The sequence below is a fragment of the Trachypithecus francoisi genome, unplaced genomic scaffold (genome assembly GCF_009764315.1).
Source record: "Trachypithecus francoisi isolate TF-2019V2 unplaced genomic scaffold, Tfra_2.0 Lachesis_group3, whole genome shotgun sequence".
Lineage (NCBI taxonomy): Eukaryota > Metazoa > Chordata > Mammalia > Primates > Cercopithecidae > Trachypithecus > Trachypithecus francoisi.
Window position 1 is genome coordinate 84,890,081 of NW_022681468.1, and position 16,648 is coordinate 84,906,728.

At 42.0% G+C, this 16,648-nt stretch overlaps 1 protein-coding gene across 1 annotated transcript in view; it reads left to right on the top strand.

The window, feature by feature from the left end:
• Positions 1 to 16,648, top strand: part of SUPT16H (SPT16 homolog, facilitates chromatin remodeling subunit) — a 35,840-nt gene that overhangs the window by 13,056 nt on the left and 6,136 nt on the right. The window contains exons 4-22 of the mRNA XM_033188645.1: positions 1,007 to 1,159; positions 1,664 to 1,810; positions 2,217 to 2,368; positions 3,041 to 3,213; positions 4,978 to 5,068; positions 7,530 to 7,603; positions 7,734 to 7,846; positions 9,173 to 9,238; positions 9,348 to 9,443; positions 9,527 to 9,642; positions 9,728 to 9,881; positions 10,635 to 10,762; positions 11,785 to 11,920; positions 12,026 to 12,152; positions 12,462 to 12,580; positions 13,082 to 13,207; positions 14,563 to 14,675; positions 14,996 to 15,071; positions 15,612 to 15,781. Coding sequence (XP_033044536.1) covers positions 1,007 to 1,159; positions 1,664 to 1,810; positions 2,217 to 2,368; positions 3,041 to 3,213; positions 4,978 to 5,068; positions 7,530 to 7,603; positions 7,734 to 7,846; positions 9,173 to 9,238; positions 9,348 to 9,443; positions 9,527 to 9,642; positions 9,728 to 9,881; positions 10,635 to 10,762; positions 11,785 to 11,920; positions 12,026 to 12,152; positions 12,462 to 12,580; positions 13,082 to 13,207; positions 14,563 to 14,675; positions 14,996 to 15,071; positions 15,612 to 15,781 — 2,330 coding nt within the window. The remainder of the gene's footprint in view (positions 1 to 1,006; positions 1,160 to 1,663; positions 1,811 to 2,216; positions 2,369 to 3,040; positions 3,214 to 4,977; positions 5,069 to 7,529; positions 7,604 to 7,733; positions 7,847 to 9,172; positions 9,239 to 9,347; positions 9,444 to 9,526; positions 9,643 to 9,727; positions 9,882 to 10,634; positions 10,763 to 11,784; positions 11,921 to 12,025; positions 12,153 to 12,461; positions 12,581 to 13,081; positions 13,208 to 14,562; positions 14,676 to 14,995; positions 15,072 to 15,611; positions 15,782 to 16,648) is intronic.

Genomic DNA, 16,648 nt, shown 5'->3' on the forward strand with positions numbered 1-16,648 from the left:
GAAGGCATCAGCCAGGTGCGGTGGCTCACGCCTGTAATTCTAGCACTTTGGGAGGCCGAGGTGGGCGGATTACGAGGTCAGGAGATCGAGACCATCCTGACTAATGCAGTAAAACCCCGTCTCTACTAAAAATAAAAAAAAAGTAGCCGGGCGTGGTGGCAGGCGCCTGTAGTCCCAGCTGCTCTGGAGGCTGAGGTGGGAGAATGGTGTGAACCCAGGAGGCGGAGCTTGCAGCGAGCACAGTTCGCGCCACTGCACTCCAGCCTGGGCAACAGAGCGAGACGCCGTCTCCCAAAAAGAAAAAAAAAAAAGATGGGAAGGCATCTTACAGGTGGGCCAGGCATGGTGGCTCATGGTAATCCCAATACTTTGAGAGGCCAAAGCGAGCAGATCACTTGAGCGCAGGAGTTCCAGGTGAGCCTGGGCAACATGACAAAACCCCATCTCTACAAAAAACACAAAAATTATTCAGGAAGGCTGGGTGCAGTGGATCACTTGAGGTCAGGAGTTCAAGACAGCCTGGGCAAGATAACAAAGCCCCATCTCTACTAAAAATATAAAAAGTTAGCCGGGCATGTTATCATACACCTGTAATCCCAGCTACTTGGGAGGCTGAGGCATGAGAGTCACTTGAATCCAGGAGGCTGAGGTTTCAGTGAGCGTAGACTGCGCCATTGCACTCCAGCCTGGCAACAGGGCGAGAGTCTGTCTCAGAAAAAAAATTTATCCAGGCATGGTGGCATGAACCTGTAGTCCCAGCTACTTGGGAGGCTGAGGCAGGAGGACTGCTTCAACCTGGGAGTTTGAGGTTGCAGTGAGCTGTGATCACACCACTGTGCTCTGCCCTGGGTAGTAGAGCAAGACCTTGTCTCTTTAAAAATAAGAAGTAGGTGGGGATGGGAGGAGAATTTATTTTTTCCGTAGTTTAGAATATTCCTCTACCTGTTACTGGTAAAACATACGTGTCTAATTAACAGACCCCTTTTCTTCCCTGTGACACTGACAGAATGAAAGTAATAAGAGTAGCTTTGACAAAATGATTGAAGCCATTAAAGAAAGCAAGAATGGAAAGAAGATTGGAGTGTTCAGCAAAGACAAATTCCCTGGAGAGTTCATGAAGAGCTGGAATGACTGCCTCAACAAAGAAGGCTTTGACAAAGTAAGATACTACTGGAAAGTAGCAAATCAAGAGTTGAGAAGACAGAAATGTGATGGGCTTCCATAACAGATAGTGCAGGACGTTTGTTTTGGGAAACTTCTATGTTTGTTCACATTTTATACCCTTTGAGCAGTGTGCCAGTTTTACTTTTCAGCCAGTAGATGGGACTTTCAGGAGATAGTCCAGCCACTTTAGAGTTGGAAACAAAATTTCTTTTCCCTGCCTTTCTTCCATCTACCTTTACAAAAACATCTAGAGAGGGCAGTTTACATTTTAAGTAGTACATTAGTTTAACACCTCTTGTAATACACACAGTGACCTGGCAAAGAGCTATTTCAAATGTTTAATTCAGTTCAAGAAGAGAATATTTAAATATTCTGCAAACCAGTGATAAATAGTTTGCTAAGTAACAGAAATATCACTGATAATATTCAAATTGGAGAGATGCATTTATTTTGTAATTCTATATTTGCATATTAGAAACTCTTGTCACTTTGACTGCAGATAGATATCAGTGCAGTTGTGGCATATACCATTGCTGTAAAGGAGGATGGGGAGCTCAACCTAATGAAGAAAGCAGCCAGCATCACTTCTGAAGTCTTCAACAAATTCTTCAAGGAAAGAGTCATGGAAATAGTTGATGCAGATGAGGTAAATGGAGATGAGAGGGTCTTTTTAGTGTTTTAATGAAGCAGTAATAAGTCTATCATGCAAATCTGTTGGTGTGTTCTTTCACTTCCTTTGAAATTAAGACTGACACTTAAGTTGGTGGTAATTATGTCATCTCTCTTTCAAAATAATGGTAAGCCTGCATTATGTTTTCTTGAGGTAACCCATTATTTTACTTGAGAATCCTAGGAATAGCTGTAGGTCCTACATATTGTTCTCCAAAATGTGTTTTGCCCGCATACCAATATATTGCCTGGTGCATAAACCATTTCATAAGACCTTTTTTATATCATCCTTATACAAGGATATATTTTGTCTTCATAGTGTCCACATACCCCGCTTTGCTACCCTCTAGTAAGTGTTACTTTATTTCTGGATGCTCTTACAGAAAGTTCGACACAGCAAACTGGCTGAGTCTGTGGAAAAGGCCATTGAAGAGAAAAAATACCTTGCTGGGGCAGACCCTTCTACTGTGGAAATGTGTTACCCTCCTATCATTCAGAGTGGTGGCAACTATAATCTCAAGTTCAGTGTGGTGAGGTAAGTATATGAAGACTTCATAATGTAGCGCTTTGACTTTAGCCTATTTTGTCTTTTTTTAAAATCTACAAATTTGTGGGGTACATTGAAATTTGGCTACAAGTACATAATGTATAGTGTCACCAAGTCATTATCTTGGGTGTCCACCACGTAGGTGCAATACATTTTTGTTAAGTATAGTCACCCTACTCTGCTGTCAAACGTTGAATTTATTCCTTCTATCTTACTTTATGTTTGTACCTTGTAATCCACTTCTTTTCATCCTCGCCTGCCCCCTCACACACTTACCCTTTCCAGTCTCTGTTATCTATATTTAAGACTGACTACAACTCACAATTCATAGAGGACTAGTGGATAAGTGACTCCTTACAACCCCACAGTTAGACTATAATGGATACAATTCAGTATATCTTTTGCATTTTTATAATCCAGTACTCACTTTCTCACTGAATTTTTATCCTAAAAGTTTTGGTCACTGACTTTTACTCCAGAGCCTTTATTAAACTGGTTTGTTTATTTAAAACAAAACACAAAAAATGTTTAGGTCCTTATTCAGCCACAGCTTTAGGATATGGCAGGGAAAAGTAATGATTATTGATACTGTGTCCCATTGATACCAAAGACTTCGCTAGTTTTGGTAATGAAATGTTTTCTTTCTTTGTTGGTCTCTAGTGACAAGAATCATATGCATTTTGGGGCTATCACTTGTGCCATGGGTATTCGCTTCAAGTCTTACTGCTCCAACCTTGTTCGCACTTTGATGGTTGATCCTTCTCAGGAAATTCAAGAAAATTACAACTTTTTACTCCAGCTTCAAGAAGAGCTGCTGAAGGAATTAAGACATGGTGAGATGCCTTAGAAAAGAAGGTTTGGAAATTACGTAACAAAAATGTCATTGGCCAGGAGCTGTGGCTCACACCTGTAATCGCAACATTGGGAGGCTGAGGCAGGAGGATTGCTTGAATCCAGGAGTCCGAGACCATCCTGGGCAACACAATGAGGCCCCCATCTCTGTAAGAAATTAAAAATGAAAAAATTAGTTGGGCATAGTGGTGCACACCTGTGGTCCCAGCTACTCAGGAGACTGAGGTTGGATAGGATCACTTGAGCCTGAGTGGTCAAGGCTGCGGTGAGTTGTGACTATACCTCGGCAGTGAGCCATGTTTGCGCCACTGCACTTCAGCCTGGGCAATAGAGTTGAGACCTTGTCTCAAAAAAGAAATGTCATTAGTGTTATGTTTATGTCTCTGAGGCTGTCATATTAAAAACAGAATAAGATTTACAAATGTTTAATCATCCTAGCATGTAGGTCTTGAATCTGCATTTCTTTGAGGCATGAGTGATCATTGTGGTTTACATTGATGTTTATAGAAACCTCTCTGACTTGTTAGGCCCTCTATGTCCAGATCTTCACAAAATACCTTGGCCTTATTACTATTCCTTAGTTATAGAAAGTTCTGAGAACTAGTGTCTCTACCAACAGGATATATAATGTTAATCCTACATCAAAACAATACGAAGAGTACTGAGCTTCCAGACACCATTCTTCCACATTATCTCTAAGTCGGTCTTAAGAAGTCCTGTTGGAAATCATAGCCATAGATAGTTTAGTGAAGATAAAGATCCCTCTGAGGCCACCATATCTAGACTACTTTTTAGCTTGACATACCCATTCATAGTCTAGATCCTGAAAAATTAAGGCCACAGCCCTCATAACAGTAATTCACCCATTTAGTGATAAATAGAACAGGCTCACCACAAGGATCTGTTTTTGAAAATGTATAATAACTTTAATCTGATACCGTTTATCAACTCTTAATATTAAGACCAACTGGTGTTCCAGTGTCCTCCTGGATCAGCGATTCTCAAATAGTATGATTAAGAATGGGGCTGGGGCCTTGTGCGGTGGCTCAAGCCTATAATCCCAGCACTTTGGGAAGCCAAGGCAGGTGGATCACGAGGTCAGAACCATCCTGGCTAACACGATGAAACCCATCTCTACTAAAAATACAAAAAAAAATAGCCAGGCGTGGTGGTGGGCGCCTGTAGTCCCAGCTACTGGGGAGGCTGAGGCAGGAGAACGGCATGAACCCGGGAGGCGGAGCTTGCAGTGAAGCAAGATCGCGCCACTGCACTCCACTCTAGCCTGGGCAACAGAGCAAGACTCTGTCTCAAAAAAAAAAGAAGGGGGCCAAGTGGAGTGATTCACACCTATAATTCCTGCACTTTGGGAGGCCAAGGTGGGAGGATTGCTTGAGCCCAGTTTGAGACCAGCCTGGGCAACATGGCAGACCATGTCTCTACAAAAAGTAATTAGCTGGGCATAGTGGCATGTGCTTGTAGTCCCAGTTACTTGGGATGCTGAGGTGGGAGGATCATTGAGTCTGGGAGGTCAGGGCTTCAGTGAGCCGTACTCATGCCACTGCACTCCAGCCTGGGTGACAGAGTGAGACCCTGTCTCAAATAAAAAAAAAAAAAAAAAAAGAGTGAGTGGACTGTTTAGTTCACACTTTGAGAAACACTGCTTTAGGGGACGTAAATTTTGATTTCAAAATGTTAGTGTTTTTTCTAAAAGATACTTTAATATCTCCTTTCTGTCTTATTATTAGGTGTGAAGATATGTGACGTATATAACGCTGTCATGGACGTGGTTAAAAAGCAGAAGCCAGAGCTGCTGAACAAAATTACCAAAAACCTAGGGTATGCCATGATGTGTATTGTCATTCTTGAGTCAGTTTTCAGTTACACTGTCAATGGTCAGTCTGATTTCTTTAGGCTAATTGATTGATTCAGCCAACATTTATGGACTAGCAGACTATACTATGTGCCAGGCACATGATGTTATCGGAGAAAGTGAGACAGATTTAAGTTCTCCCAAGTGTATAAGAGAGATTTTTCTAGACCAGTGTGGTGTTCCAGCCCACAGGTGTTCCAGGATCTAATTACAGATGTTAGGCAATATTAATACATACTGTATTTCCTCTCTCTATGCACATTTGCAACTTACGTACTCTGAGATACCCTAATATTTTATTTAGAGACAGGGTCTCACTTTGTCCAGGCTGGAGTGCTGTGACGCAGTCATGCCTCACTGCATCTAGATCTTCTGGGCTCCAGCAATCCTCCCATCTCTGCATCCTCAATAACTGGGACCAACGCACATGCCACCACACCCAACTCGTTTTTATATTTTTTGTAGAAACAAGGTCTTGCTATGTTGCCCAGGCTGGTCTTAAACTCCTGGGCTCAAGCAGTCCTCCCACCTTGATCTCCCAAATTGTTGGGATTACAGATGTGAGCCACTGTGCCTGGCTGTTTTTTTTTTAATTATTATTGTTTTTGGGTTGGTGGGGAGTTTGTTTATTCAATCCTGTGGGGAAAAGAAAGAGAGATCAGCCTGTTACTGTGTCTATATAGAAAGAAGTAGACATAAGAGACTCCATTTTGTTCTGTATTTGAGATGCTGTTAATCTGTAACCCTACCCCCAACCTTGTCCTTGCAAGAGACGTGCTGTGGTGACTCAAGGTTTAAAGGATTTTGGGCTGTGCAGGGTGTGCTTTGTTAAACAAGTGCCTGAAGGCAGCTTGCTGGTTAAAAGTCATCACCATTCTCTTAATCTCAAGTATCCAGGGACACGCACACTGCCAAAGGTCGCAGGGACCTCTGCCTAGGAAAGCTAGGTATTGTCCAAGGTTTCTCCCCATATGATAGTCTGAAATATGGCCTCTTGGGAAGGGAAAGACCCGATCGCCCCCCAGCCTTACACCCGTGAAGGGTCTGTGCTGAGGAGGACTAGTACAAGAGGAAAGAAGGCCTCTTGGCAGCTGAGATAGAGAAAAGCATCTGTCTCCTGCCCATCACTGAGCAATGGAACATCTCAATATAAAACCCGATTGTATGTTCTGTTTACTGAGAAAGGAGAAAACCGCCTTAGGGCGAAAGGCGGGACTTGCTAGTGCAATGCTGCTCTTTATGCACTAAAAAGCTTTATGGAGATGTTTACATATGCATATCAAGGCACAGCACTTTTGCTTAAACTTATTCATGTCACAGAGAACTTTATTCATATGTCTTACTGCTGACTTTCTCCCTATAATGATTCTATTATCCTGCCACTTCCTTTTCTTTTTTTTTTTTTTTTTTTTTTTTTTTTTTTGAGACGGAGTCTCGCTCTGTCACCCGGGCTGGAGTGCAGTGGCCGGATCTCAGCTCACTGCAAACTCCGCCTCCGGGGTTTACGCCATTCTCCTGCCTCAGCCTCCCGAATAGCTGGGACTACAGGCGCCCGCTACCTCGCCCGGCTAGTTTTTTGTATTTTTTAGTAGAGACGGGGTTTCACCGTGTTAGCCAGGATGGTCTCGATCACTTCCTTTTCTTTAAGATGGTAAAGATAATTATCAATAAATACTGAGGGAACTCAGAGACCGGTGCCGGCGTGGGTCCTCTGTATGCTGAGCGCCGGTCCCCTGGGCCCACTGTTTCTTTCTCTATACTTTGTCTCTGTGTCTCATTTCTTTTCTCAAGTCTCTCGTTCCACCTAACGAGAAACGCCCACAGGTGTGGAGGGGCAGGACACCCCTTCAAATCCAGTATATTTCTCAAATGTATTTTATCACTGAACACCTAGAAATATCTAATAATGTGTTACGGAACAAAGGACATATTTGGAAACAAAGCTTTATGTAGGCACTCTCTTTAGATGAAAACTAGTCTGTGGTATATAGTTTCTAGACTTCTCTCATGGAGAAGAGGAAATATATACCTATATACCAAGTCTTATGAATCTGGTTAAATTGCCCCTTTTAATCTGGTTATTACTGTCTTAGTAATAAAGCCCTTAATAGTTTCTATGTTGTTTACAGGAATACTACTGACTTGATTTTATGGTAGAAGGTTAAAGTTTAAATGTGGGCAAATACGCTAAAATTTAAAAGGCTTGATATAATCAATTAGGAAATTATTTTTCACTATGGGATTATACAGCATATTTAGAGGCCAAAGACTGTCTTTGAATCCTTTTTTCTAGCTGAGCGGTCAGCAGGGGTAAATCATTTCAAACATGTTTGCCTGTCTTACTGTGAAAGTTGAAATGAACATATTATACTTGATCCATGTTAGAGATCTTTAGCCTTTTGCTGATTTTTATCTGTTTCTTTTCAGATTTGGGATGGGAATTGAATTCCGTGAAGGCTCCCTAGTAATCAATAGTAAAAATCAATACAAACTGAAGAAAGGTAAGTTTCACATACAATAGGAAAATACTTTTGTGAGTTATTTCCTTTAGCTTTATCTTCTTTTAGGCATATGTCTTACACCTCTCCACATTGTCACAGCCACAGACCGATCCTTGTTTTGCTGTTTTAGGAATGGTTTTCAGCATCAATTTAGGATTCTCAGACCTGACTAACAAGGAGGGGAAAAAGCCAGAAGAGAAAACCTATGCCCTGTTTATTGGTGACACAGTGCTTGTGGATGAGGTGTGTATTGTCTCTAAACTTTGGAGTCTTCATGAGTTAACTTTTGAGGCACGTTTGTGGACTCTGTGGTTTTTTTCTTGCTTTGTTAAATGCTAGCTAAGGGGAATAATCCATGTGACAGCCTAACCTAATGCAGCTAGGAATAGAGACTGTAGCCCAGGTACAGGGAATGATTTAAACCATTAAATCATATTGTCATATTGTGGCTTGAACCTTGATAATGATAATATCAAGAACTAATACTAATAATGAAACTGATAATTTTTTTCTTTTTAAAAACAGCTTTATTGAGCTACAATTCACATACTGTACAATTCACTGACTTAATATGTACAATTTAGTGATTTTTTGTATATTCACATTTGTGTAACCATCACTACAATCTAATTTGAAAATATTTTCATCACCTTAGGAAAAACCCTGAATCTATTAGCAGTCACTCCCTGTCCTCCTTCCCTTCCCCTACTGGTTCTTCAGGCCTAGGCAGTGACTAAACTACGTTCTCTCTAAGGATTTGCTAAATATCTGGGCAGTTGATATGAATTCAGTCATACCCTGTGTGGTCTTTTGTGACTGACTTCTTTCCCTCAGCAGGAACTGATTTTTAATAATAATGAGCACAGGTAGTTCAGTGTTTTTATTGTAAGTTAAGCAGTTTACATTAATTCATTGAAATAGTACCTTGTGAAGTAGATACTCTTATTACCTCCATTTACTTAATAAATTGAAGGCACAGACAAGTTTAAGTAAATAACTTGCCAAATGTCACTGAGCTAGAAAGCAACTGAGCCAGCCTTCAAATCAAACCTGTATTAACGATTACCCAATGTTGCCTCCCAAATGATAGCTTCTGGCCAGGTGCAGTGGCTCACACATGTAATCCCAGCACTTCCAGAGGCGAGGTAGGTGGATCACCTGAGGTCAGGAGTTTGAGACCAGCCTGACCAACATGGTGAATCCCCAGCTCTACTAAAAATACAAAAATTAGCCAGGCATGGTGGTACGCGTCTGTAATTCCAGCTACTCAGGAGGCTGAGGCAGGAGAATTGCTTGAACCCGGGAGGTGCAGGTTGCAGTGAGGTGAGATCACGCCACTGCACTCCAGCCTGGTTGACAAGAGTGAAACTCAGCTCAAAAAAAAAAAAGAAAAAACAAATTGTAGCTCCTGACAAGACGTTAGAAGTTAGAAGGATAAAAACTGTATTTATTCCATTGTCAAACATTTTAGTGTCCAAAAGATTCAAAGCATTGCCCAGCCATTTACTAGGTTAGAAAATGAAATTGCCTCTTTTAAATTACGTGTCTTCATTCTCCTTTTAATTCTAGGATGGCCCAGCTACTGTTCTCACTTCTGTGAAGAAGAAAGTGAAGAATGTGGGGATTTTCCTAAAGGTAGGAAGAAGATAGATAAGTAGTATAGGAAGTTTAGGATATAAAGAAGTTAAATAATATTGGCTAAAATCATTAAAATTTCATTTTTTGATTATGACTTTTTCCATAGAATGAAGATGAGGAAGAAGAGGAGGAGGAGAAAGATGAGGCAGAGGACCTTTTGGGAAGAGGTTCTCGGGCAGCATTACTTACAGAAAGAACAAGAGTAAGTTTACTGTTTTGAATTACGTTGATCTCACCTATCATATGGCTCACATGTTGTGATAAATTGGATTTTCCATTCACCAGAATGAAATGACTGCAGAAGAGAAGCGAAGAGCACATCAAAAAGAACTAGCAGCTCAACTCAATGAAGAGGCAAAGAGACGACTGACTGAACAAAAGGGAGAACAGCAGATTCAGAAGTGAGAGTTTTCATTGAGCAGTGAGATTATCTGAGGGTTCTGTGTGACTGCAGAAATTTCTCAGTTGTTTTTTATCCCACTCCAGAGCTCGCAAATCTAATGTGTCCTATAAAAACCCATCTCTGATGCCTAAGGAACCACATATTCGGGAAATGAAGATCTACATCGATAAGAAATATGAGACTGTAATAATGCCCGTGTTTGGCATTGCAACACCTTTTCACATTGCCACAATCAAGGTACTAACATTCAATGCATCAGGTTTCATCCAAACTGTTTCTTAAAATAGTAGTTGTATTTGCCATAAATAATCTGCATTCATCATGTCTCCCACTCCTTCAGACTCTGTTCACTTTACTGACATCCCTCTTGTCCTTCATTCTCCTTCCTCTTCCAGTTTTTTTCACTTAGTGGAAAGCTAAACTAGTCTGGAAACATAATTTGCCTATCTTTTTTTCAACTTCATTTAAGCATTGTTTAGCTTGTTATTGTATTCATGGTACAAGGTACTTTGAGAATTCAGAGATTTTTGGGGGGAAAAGATACTTCGTTATTAAAAAGATATGTGTGGCTCAAGCCTGTAATCCCAGCACTTTGGGAGGCCGAGACGGGCGGATCACGAGGTCAGGAGATCGAGACCATCCTGGCTAACACGGTGAAACCCCGTCTCTACTAAAAAAAAAATACAAAAACTAGCCGGCGAGGTGGCGGGCGCCTGTAGTCCCAGCTACTCCGGAGGCTGAGGCAGGAGAATGGCGTAAACCCGGGAGGCGGAGCTTGCAGTGAGCTGAGATCCGGCCACTGCACTCCAGCCTGGGCGACAGAGCGAGACTCCGTCTCCAAAAAAAAAAAAAGATATGTGTAAGTTGATTAGATTTAGATTAAGGTTAAGAGCAGTCAACTTTTAACTCCTAACTTAATTTTAACATTGCTATAATTACTAATCTCTAGGAAAGAAATCTGTTTACTTTTTATGCTTTTCCTTTGAACAGAATATAAGTATGTCCGTGGAAGGAGATTATACTTACTTGCGAATCAACTTTTATTGCCCAGGCAGTGCTCTGGGCAGGAATGAAGGCAACATCTTTCCTAACCCTGAAGCGACTTTTGTCAAGGAAATGTGAGTCCCCAAGAAAATAGTCATACCCAGATTCATCTTGTCTGCAGTGGTACTCTCAGAAACATTTCATTCTCTGTGCTGCATTTTCCCTACCTAGTAAACGTCAAAGCCTTCCTCATTGGGACTTATTTCAGATTGCCTTCTTGACTTTGTACTATTTTCAGAATGGATCCCAGTTTAGAATCTTCTTGAAGATATTGTATATTTACTAAACATACTTTGAGCCTGGGTAATATAGTGAGACCTTGTCTCTACTAAAAAACAAAAAATTAACCAGGCGTGGTGGTGTGCGCCCGTCACCCAGCTACTCTGGAAGCTGAGGTGGGAGGATCCCTTGAGCCTGGGAGGTTGAGGCTGCAGTAAGCCCTGATCTTGCCTATACTCCATCCAGCCTGAGCGACAGAACAAGACCTTATCTCAGAAAAAATTATTATTATGCAAATAAGTGTTAAAAATAATAAACATATTTTACAGTTGAATCCTCAAGAAAATTGGTGCCACATTGGATTCTGTGATTTCATGATGTGAAGTGGAATAATTTGGGGATGTTATGCCAGATTTGAAAAATGAAAATGTGATTTCCCCCACTTCAGTGAACTAGCTGTTTGTAATATACTCCATTTAAGAAAAAGAAGGAATGGGCATGCATGGTGGCTCACACCTGTAATCCCAGCACTTTGGGAGGCAGAGGCAGGCGGATTACATGAGGCCAGGAGTTCGAAACCAGCCTGGTCAACATGGCAAAACCCTGTATCTGCTAAAAAAAAAAAAGCTGGGCATAGTGGTGTGTGCCTGTAATCCCAGGTACTTGGAAGGTTGAGGTGGGAGGATGGCTTGAACCCAAGAGGTGAAGGTTACAGTGAGCTAAGATCGGGCCACTGCATTCCAGCTTGGGTGACAGAGCCAGACCCTGTCTCAAAAAAAAAAAAGTAGAGATTAAGCTGGCTGTAAGATAAAGTAAATCAGTACAATTTCCCTGGCCTGAAAAATAAATGACTATAAATGCTGCTGCTTTTCTACAGTACATACCGAGCATCAAATATTAAGGCACCCGGAGAACAGACAGTACCAGCCTTGAACCTTCAGAATGCTTTCAGAATTATTAAAGAAGTACAGAAACGTTATAAAACTCGAGAAGCTGAAGAGAAAGAGAAGGAGGTGAGCCTGAACACAGACAAAACATTCTCACACAAAGAAGGACATGTATTTTTTGGAGACTTGTAAGGATATGTGACAAATCACATTAATTTTCTTCTTGCTTAGGGCATTGTAAAACAAGACTCACTGGTGATCAATCTAAACCGGAGTAATCCCAAACTGAAAGATCTGTACATTCGCCCAAATATTGCCCAAAAGAGGATGCAAGGCTCACTGGAGGCCCATGTCAATGGTATTGATGATCTCTCCTATACCTAGGCTTTGTCTTCGGGGGCACATTTGTAGGAATGACAGATCAGATAATAAAGTTTGACAAAGAGCCATCGGCGGTTAGCTCAGTTGATTAGAGCATGGTGTTAATCAAGTATGACAAGGAAATGCTGGGAGGAATCTCCTTTACTGCTGTGTGACCAGAAGGAAAGGAAAGCTCTGTACAGTTGTTGTGTTTCCTCTGACCCTGTGCAAATCAGCCAGAAGAGTTGCAGTGCCTTTTGGCCTAACCTAATTATACTGCTTGACATTTCTTCATTCTTTTCTCCAGGCTTCCGCTTCACATCTGTTCGAGGAGACAAGGTGGATATTTTGTACAATAATATTAAGCATGCTTTGTTCCAGCCCTGCGATGGAGAAATGATTATTGTCTTGCACTTTCACCTCAAGGTACACCTTTCTACATAACTAACTGAGCTCTGGGGCAAGACACTTCATTTCGCCCAGCTTCTTTCCTAGAAAATAGTGATGAAAAAATCACCTTTCACATAAGAACATTAAGAGGATTAAATAAAATAATGCCTCTCAAGGCCACAAGGCCTGGCATCTAGAAGGTGCTCATAAGCATGATTGTTCCTTTGGTGTGTTATATAATGGCCAGCAAAACATACAAGATCTCCAGATTTCTTTTTCTAAAATAAAAAGGTTTTGCTTTAGATAAGATTTGTTAGCAACATAATTTCCAAAGTTCCTATAGTAAGTAGGAGCACAGCACTTTTTCAAATGTACACTGTTTCACATTCCCAAGCATCATTATTTATGATAACACCAGGGATGGTTTAATTATTTTTGCATGCATGCTGTGGAGGCCCAAGTTTGGATCACTGCCATTTCCATCACAGGTACCTTTGTGTTTCTGATTTCTGTCTTCTTGCTGTTTTATGCCAACAGAATGCCATCATGTTTGGGAAGAAGCGGCACACGGATGTGCAGTTCTACACAGAAGTGGGAGAGATAACCACGGACTTGGGGAAACATCAGCATATGCATGACCGAGATGACCTCTATGCTGAGCAGGTTTGTGAAGTTTAGTATTGTATTTGCAGGATAGGGAGGATGAGGCCAAATCCAAGCTCAGGGATTGTATTTTGTAAACAACCTGGGCCGATGCAGTGACTCACATCTGTAATCCCAGCACTTTGGGAGGCCAACATGGGCGAATCACCTGAGGGTCAGGAGTTCAAGGACAGCCTGGCCAACGTGGTGAAATCCCGTCTCTACTAAAAATATAAAAATTAGCTAGGTGTGGTGGTGCGCACCTGTAGTCCCAGCTAGTCGGGAGGCTGAGGCAGGATAATCACTTGAACCCAAGAGGCAGAGGTTTCAGTGAGCCGAGATAGCATCACTGCACTCCAGCCTGGGCGACAGAGTGAGACTCCATCTCAAAAAATAAATAAACAACCCTGAATCTGTGCAGAACAACTCAAGTATCTGCTGAGATGATGTATTACAATAGTTTAGGCTTAGGTTGCAGACTCAGCTTGACAGTTAATGGCATGGTGGCCTTAAATAAGGTATATGTACATGTTAGTTTCATAGTTGAGAATGAAGGATTACAGAAGCACTTCAGGGATGATATGTGCAGCAAACCACCATGGCATATGTTTACCTGTGTAACAAACCTGCCCATCCTGCACATGTACTCCTGAACTTAAAAGCTGAAATTTGGCCCGGCACGGTGGCTCAAGCCTGTAATCCCAGCACTTTGGGAGGCCGAGGCGGGTGGATCACAAGTTCAGGAGATCGAGACCATCCTGGCTAACATGGTGAAACCCCGTCTCTACTAAAAAATACAAAAAACTAGCCGGGTGAGGTGGCGGGCGCCTGTAGTCCCAGCTACTCGGGAGGCTGAGGCAGGAGAATGGCGTGAACCCAGGAGACAGAGCTTGCAGTGAGCTGAGATCCGGCCAGTGCACTCCTGCTTGGGTGACAGAGCGAGACTCCGTCTCAAAAAAAAAAAAAGCTGAAATTTTTTTTTTTTTTTTTTTTTTTTTGAGGCGGAGTCTCGCTCTGTCGCCCAGGCTGGAGTGCAGTGGCCGGATCTCAGCTCACTGCAAGCTCCGCCTCCCGGGTTTACGCCATTCTCCTGCCTCAGCCTCCCGAGTAGCTGGGACTACAGGCGCCCACCACCTCGCCTGGCTAGTTTTTGTATTTTTAGTAGAGACGGGGTTTCACTGTGTTAGCCAGGATGGTCTCGATCTCTTGACCTCGTGATCCGCCCGTCTCGGCCTCCCAAAGTGCTGGGATTACAGGCTTGAGCCACCGCGCCCGGCCTGAAATTTTTTTTTTAAGCACAAAAGCACTTCAGACTTTTTGAGGGGAGGTACTATTAACAAATGTGATGGCTATATTTGATTTTTTTTTTTCTACAGATGGAACGAGAAATGAGGCACAAACTGAAAACAGCCTTTAAAAATTTCATTGAGAAAGTAGAGGCTCTAACTAAGGAGGAACTGGAATTTGAAGTGCCTTTTAGGGACTTGGGGTAACATATCTCATCTTCTTTTTGGTCTGAAGTTTCACTGGTCTGCCTTTCAGTACAATAAATTGTTCTTCCTTTAATAATAATTTAACATGTCATATCCTTTTTTCCTATGACTAATAATCTTTGAGACATCCGTTTCTTCTTGAAATTGTTTAAGGGTTTAGGTGAGTGGCTAACTCTCTAAGAGGCTTCCTCTGGAGATGAGTCTCCAGTGAGTATGCTGGAGCTATTTGGAATCGGGAGAGGGAAGAAGTTTGTCTGTTGTGGCAGCAGCAGTCTCTCTTGTGATGAGCTCAGTCTCAAAAGTTTCTCTCTTCCAGATTTAACGGAGCTCCCTATAGGAGTACCTGCCTCCTTCAGCCCACTAGTAGTGCGCTGGTAAATGCTACGGAATGGGTGAGTGTTTCTTACCCTTTTTTTGTAAAAACATTGTTAGAGAAAATAAAGGAGGATAGGTGTTCTTTATCCTAATTATTGTGATTTTCATTTTTGATATTTACTTAGACTTAAAACTCATTGAACAAATGATACTTTTATTTAAAGTCTCTTTAGGGCAGACATGATGGCTCACCCCTGTAATCCCAGCACTTTGAGAGGCCAAAGTGGGAGGAACACTTGAGGCCAGGAACTCAAGACCAGTCTGGGCAACAAAGCAAGAACCTCTTTTTTTTTCCCCCTTTCTTTTTTTAAGATAATGTCTATTTAAATAGTTTTTCACATAGTTTCCTTGAGTTTATTCTCCTTGAGGGATGATTTTTGATCTTGCAGATCGTTTTTCTGTGGCTTCAGTATGTTGTACTGCTTCAGTCTTTCAATAAAACCCAAAAAACAGCTTACTTATCTTTTATGTAGTGATTTAGATCATGAAACTTACTTGAAATATTATTGCTTTGGGGAAAATATTTATATGCTAATGTTTCAGTTTCTCCCTGACAGCCACCTTTTGTGGTGACATTGGATGAAGTAGAGCTGATTCACTTTGAGCGGGTCCAGTTTCACCTGAAGAACTTTGATATGGTGATTGTCTACAAGGACTACAGCAAGAAAGTGACCATGATCAATGCCATTCCTGTAGCCTCTCTTGACCCCATCAAGGAATGGTTGAAGTAAGTAAATCTGCCATCAGTCAGTCTCCTATTTATCCCATGAACCCTGTATTACAGCATTTAAATGTGGTGTGTTGTGCATAAAATCTACTGATATACTTAAGGTGAGACTGCCTTTTGGTTGTTACAGACCAGGACTTGAAAACTTGAGATCTATTAGATAACGGAGCTGTTCACTTTCTCTTGAATTCCCAACAATAGTTTATCCATACTTAACACAAAGAAAATCAAAATCTTGGCCGGGCGCGGTGGCTCAAGCCTGTAATCCCAGCACTTTGGGAGGCCGAGGAGGGCGGATCACGAGGTCAGCAAGACCATCCTGGCTAACACGGTGAAACCCCGTCTCTACTAAAAAATACAAAAAACTAGCCGGGCGAGGTGGCGGGCGCCTGTAGTCCCAGCTACTCGGGAGGCTGAGGCAGGAGAATGGCGTAAAACCCGGGAGGCGGAGCTTGCAGTGAGCTGAGATCCGGCCACTGCACTCCAGCCTGGGCGACAGAGCGAGACTCCATCTCAAAAAAAAAAAAAAAAAAGAAAAAAAGAAAATCAAAATCTTAAGATCTTTTTTTTTTTTTTTTCAGTGTTGCCCAGGCTGGTCTCAAACTCCTGAGCTCAAGCAATCCTCCCACTTCGGTCTCCCAATGTACTGGGGTTACAGGCACAAGCTATTGCACCCAGTCAATATAGAGCATATTTACAATAGATTTTTTTTTTTTTTTTTTTTTTTTTTTTTTTGAGACGGAGTCTCGCTCTGTCACCCAGGCTGGAGTACAGTGGCCGGATCTCAGCTCACTGCAAGCTCCGCCTCCCGGGTTTACGCCATTCTCCTGCCTCAGCCTCCCAAGTAGCTGGGACTACAGGCGCCCG